The 4,883-nt window shown below is 43.1% G+C and overlaps 1 protein-coding gene across 3 annotated transcripts in view; it reads right to left on the bottom strand.

The window, feature by feature from the left end:
• The window catches only part of ST5 (suppression of tumorigenicity 5), a 303,619-nt gene that overhangs the window by 52,914 nt on the left and 245,822 nt on the right, over positions 1–4,883 (bottom strand). For all 3 annotated transcript variants that reach the window (XM_019519607.1, XM_019519609.1, XM_019519608.1), the window contains one exon: positions 3,102–3,250. In XM_019519607.1, the coding sequence (XP_019375152.1) occupies positions 3,102–3,250 (149 nt within the window). The remainder of the gene's footprint in view (positions 1–3,101; positions 3,251–4,883) is intronic.

The raw sequence follows: 4,883 nt of genomic DNA, 5'->3' as shown, positions 1-4,883 counted from the left end.
CTGTCTATAAACTCACTAGGGGGGACCAGAAGGGTTTGGGGGAGACACTGTTTCCCCTAGCGCCCCCTGGCATGACAAGGAATAATGTTTTTCCAAATTATTGGAGAGTAGGTTTAATTAGACATCCACAAGAACTACTTCACAGTTAGCGCGGCTAGGAGCTGGAACCAACTTCCAAGGGGGTCTTTAACAAGACGCTTGATGCCTACCTGGCTGGACTCATTTGAGTCCAGTTTTTCTCCCACCCAGGCGGGGGGTCAGACTTGAAGATCTACAAGGTCCCTTCCAACCCTACTTCTATGATTCTATGATTCAGTACTGAAAGCATAGCTGTATTCCAGGCCAAGTTAGCACTAGCTCTCTCAGAGAGGGCTGAAATGTTTCTTCCCCCATACGTATGCTGAAGTGTTGTACCACATTTGCTAGCCCAGTTTTCTGGGAGAAGCATTTCAGAGAGTGAGACAGCACCCATATTGACCTTCACAGTTTGACCATGTCCTTCATCAATCATCTCCCAACCACATCAATCCCACAGGTGCTCCTGGAGGCAACGGTCTGAGTCTTCTCAGCATCTAGTAAGAGCAGACCTAACATAGGATCCCCTAGGAGCTACTTTCTGCTCTATGCACAATGCAATGAGGGAGAAGATGGGGCCCTATCATTCTTTAAGGCCATATGGAGTTTTACATGCAAGTACCAACAATAGTTCTCAATGAACAGCAAAGCAAATCAGCTAGTAACAATGTAAGTAAACTTGCTGTAGAAAACTGGCAGGAAGGTCCATGGAAGGCCTCCTTTAAAACCACCTACACTGATATCAATAATGTGCTGGACACTCTTTGAAAGATAAGTCCAAACTCTGGACTCAACAAAAAATTTTAACTGGGTTTATAAGAAATTAAATCATTCTGAATGGTCATTCAAACAAAGAGTTATCAATAAGGTGAGCAATCATTCTGGTTGTCCCAGACCACAAGGAATATTGCTAAGAAAGGCAGTTTATATCCTGGAAACGGGTCCACAGCTTTAAGAAATTATCCCCTAAAGATTGTTAACTGTTACTATGCAAAGTATTTTTGCTGTTATATACACTGGTGACCACTAAGTGCAGCTATTATTCCTGGAGGCCTTTCAGAGGACAGGGCTGATAACATATTTAACAGAGTTTGTTTGTCTAGATCCATCTGTGTTTTCAACCACCCATGCAGGCCTTGAGGTCCTTTTAAGAGATTCTGGATGTTTCTGAGTTCAATAAAATATAGTCTTTGTTTTATTTACCATCTATTTATTTATTTATTAATCAAGTTACAATTAAAAATACCTTCCTTAAACTTTTAAAGATGATACTCACACCTTCAGGGTGTGGCCTGGACAGCAAGGGAAATGGCTACAGAGGAGACAGCCCTCCATTTTGCAGGGTTTGAGTGCGGGCCATGTATAACACCATCTCTGAGTTTACCTGATTATGGGCTGTGTTTAGCAGTAACAACTGAACACTAAGCTTTTGCCAGAAACTGGTTTCACAGCTCCTGTGGGCACCTGAAAAACAAGCTTAGCAGATCTCAAGGGAAACAATAACATGTTGCTTCCTTGTAATGTCCTTGTGTCTCAGTCAGCCAGACATGCAGTCACAGCATAGATTAGGAAGGGAGAAATGCCTGAATTCGAGTCCTATCTCTGTCACAGGCTCTCTTTATGGTGTTGTCATTCATACCTCAGTTTCCTCTGCTTTAAAACAGGGCTGGTGACCTGCTTCACAGAGATTTTAAGAACATCAACTAATGCTTGAACTATCCTGTCAAGTGCCAGTGTCCTCTGAAAGTATTATCACTCTTACTGAAGTGTTTGCAACACCAAAGTACTTTCTCATTTCAGCTATTATATGAAAATATTCCTTAAATCTGGGCCATAAATCTTCTTAAATATATAAATGCTTTAATTCCTAAAGAATCCAATACATTATATGCCAAGGCAGCTGCTACAATGGGCCCGCCTCTGCAGTGGAGGGTTGCAACCCACTCTGCTTCCAGCTTGTAACACAGAGAAGGAATATTTTGGTGTATGATGTTGTGGCATATCCCTAGTCACATAAAATATGCCACTGATTTCGAACATCCATACAACAAGGCTTTGTTTTTAACACTCTTCGAAAGAAAGGAAACTGAATAGTACTTCACATAAAAAGGAGGACCAGATGACCCTCCTGGGATCTGAATATTTATATTTTGAGATGGCCAAGGTAATTTAAAGCAAATACTTACACAGCAAATACCTGCACAGCAAAGGCTTCAGCTAACCCAGGGGTTGAAAATCCAGATATCATAGAAACTGCTTATTAGCCTACTAGCAAGCCAGCTAAGCATCTCAGAACGGTATGTGTCACCACAGAGGACATGACTGAGATCAGCTCTGCTCTTGTAAATGAAGCAGAGAAGCTGGGAGTCAGGATCACCAAACCCTACTCCAAATGCAACTAATTCACTCTGTGACTGTTGGCAAATAATCATTGATTTTGTTGTACGTATGTTGCCAGGGGTTCAACTAGACTCAGGGCTGATATTCAGGAGTATAAAACCCCTGCAATTTCAAATGACTACAGCTGGAGCTACCAGCGCTCATATGGGCATCAGGTCTGAGATGTCTCAAACTAGGCACTGAAATTTAGTAAATGCATGAAAATGCGCATCTAGGCTCCTCCAGTGGCTCAGTTTCCCCATCTGTAAAATCAGGATATTTCCCTTCTTCCACAAGTGTAAGAAGTGTTGAGATCTATGGAACCCATTCTCTGTGCCAAGCAGAAGGCAGATCTGAACTCTTCTAAATGCAGAAAACGCTTCCTAGTAGGTAATTCCATATTACAGAAGGAATACCTAAGTCAGAGACCAGTTAAATGGTTTTCAGTTAGTAACAGAGCTGAGAATACAATGCAGAGGCTTTGTCCACATCCTATAAACAGCCTGCATTGAAGCCAATGTGGGTTGTTCAAACCCTGAGGTGGGAGAATCCCGAGAGTTGACAATTTTGTCCATCTTTCACTTTGTATCACTAGCCAAATGCTGGCTCCAACAATATGTTATAGTTTAAGTTCTTTTACTACTTACCTGAGCTTATCTGCTATGAAGATAACACGTCGCTCCAGCAGAAGTGAAGCAAAGATCCTAATGATCTGACGTACACTGAGGCACTTGAAAAGACACTCAAAGTCCACGTGTTCCAGGCGTGAGTCCATTGGACGCCGAAGCTCTATCACCTGAATGTATTCAACAGATTGCAAGTTAGTTTAACTGGCCGGGCTACAATAGTTTTCTACACCTCTCAGAGCACATGTTGCCTGCCCTGTTTCAAAGGATGAGAAGTGGTCGGATTTTCCCCTTTACTCTCAACTTTGCAGAGATAGACTGAAAAAGATGCAACATTCCTGAGGAACATTACAGTCTACTCCTCCCCACCAGGCAATACTTCCTCTGCCTCCCACATAATAGTCTCTTGGCAGTTAGTCAGTCAACATTCCCTGGAAGGAAATAATCCTACTTTATAAACACTTTATTCAACAGATGAGTAGTTCAGTTGAGTCCACAGCATGAGGCCTACACTGATCCTTAAACCCTTAAAGTGTGTCTACAGTGCTAAAAGAAGGATGTAGTCTTAACTTGGGTTAGCCAACCCAAGAAGCTAAGTTAGGTTTCAATAGCGCTAAAAACTGGGTTCCAACTTGGATTTGCAGGTCAAGTGCAATCCTACAGGGGCACCTGGGTTCCAAATCCCATTTACAGCCTTCACAAAACTTCCCTAAGACTGTGGCTACCAGTTCAGGACAGTAGAAACACAGTAGACTGGCTCTTCTGTGGCATGGTTTGTGCTCAGTGGCACTGACATTACAGTAAAAACAAAGCCAGTGTCATAACAGTATTATGTACACTCAAATATTGTGATTAGATTTTTTTTTAAAGCCAGCACACACAAACTTTACCCCACTAGAATGCTGCATATCCATTAACCTCCCACTGCTCCAATAATCCATAGGCAGCAAAGAGAAAAGAGAGTCTTGCACTCTTAAGAGTTTGGTAAATGCTGCAATCCCCACATGTTTCACAAAGGTGCCCACCACAAAGTGTTAAATTATTCTTCAGAATTGTGATAGGAAGCTTAAGTCACATTAATGAGCTAGGTCATTGGAAACTACTGCTATTGCAAGATTTCCAATGCAACAATGTGCTGCAAGTTACAGTAGTTTTATAAATGCCATAGGTGCTTGGCAAAGTCTTGCACTTCAGTTTGCCCTTCATTAAAATATGATGTTTGCTTCCCAATTGGCAGTTACCCATATGTAGGCTAGAGGTGGCACAACAGAAGAATCAAGGTCTGTTCTCAATGAAGCCAGTTATAACTTAATTGGGTTGTACTGGTGAAACTAAAAGCAGAGTTAAGTCAAGTGTCTTTTTGGTCCACTAGCTGCTTTTGGTGTTACCTTTTGTTTGCTACTGTAGCAGTATTAAAAATGGCCCCACCTGAAGGAATAGGAAGGGCTGCCCTGCAGAGGGACAGAGTGAGAAGAGACAGAGTTTGTCCCAGTAGGACACTGTTTGCCCTGAGGGTGAGTGAAGCTGCTTTGGAGGTAGCCTCCCTGGAACTGGAAGGGGTGATGTAACCCCAGCAGGGTTGAATGAGAGACTCAGCAAAAGCCTGAGAAGAGCCCTGGCCTGGGATTGGCTGAGCGGTTTGGTTAGAAGAAGGGAGCAGTTTTCCAGGGAGGAGAACAAAGCGGGGAGAAAGAGGGTGAGAGACAGGATGGAGACCAGGGAAAGGTCCACGGCCGCCCCTCCGAGAGCCTCTGGCAGAAGTAGCAGCAGCAAGGAAGAGTGCCGCACTGTGTCCATTCTCCC

This window comes from Gavialis gangeticus, unplaced genomic scaffold (genome assembly GCF_001723915.1).
Source record: "Gavialis gangeticus isolate Ggan-Ray unplaced genomic scaffold, GavGan_comp1, whole genome shotgun sequence".
NCBI lineage: Eukaryota > Metazoa > Chordata > Crocodylia > Gavialidae > Gavialis > Gavialis gangeticus.
The sequence above is the reverse complement of the archived record's forward strand: the minus strand, read 5'-3'. Positions and strand labels throughout refer to the sequence as shown.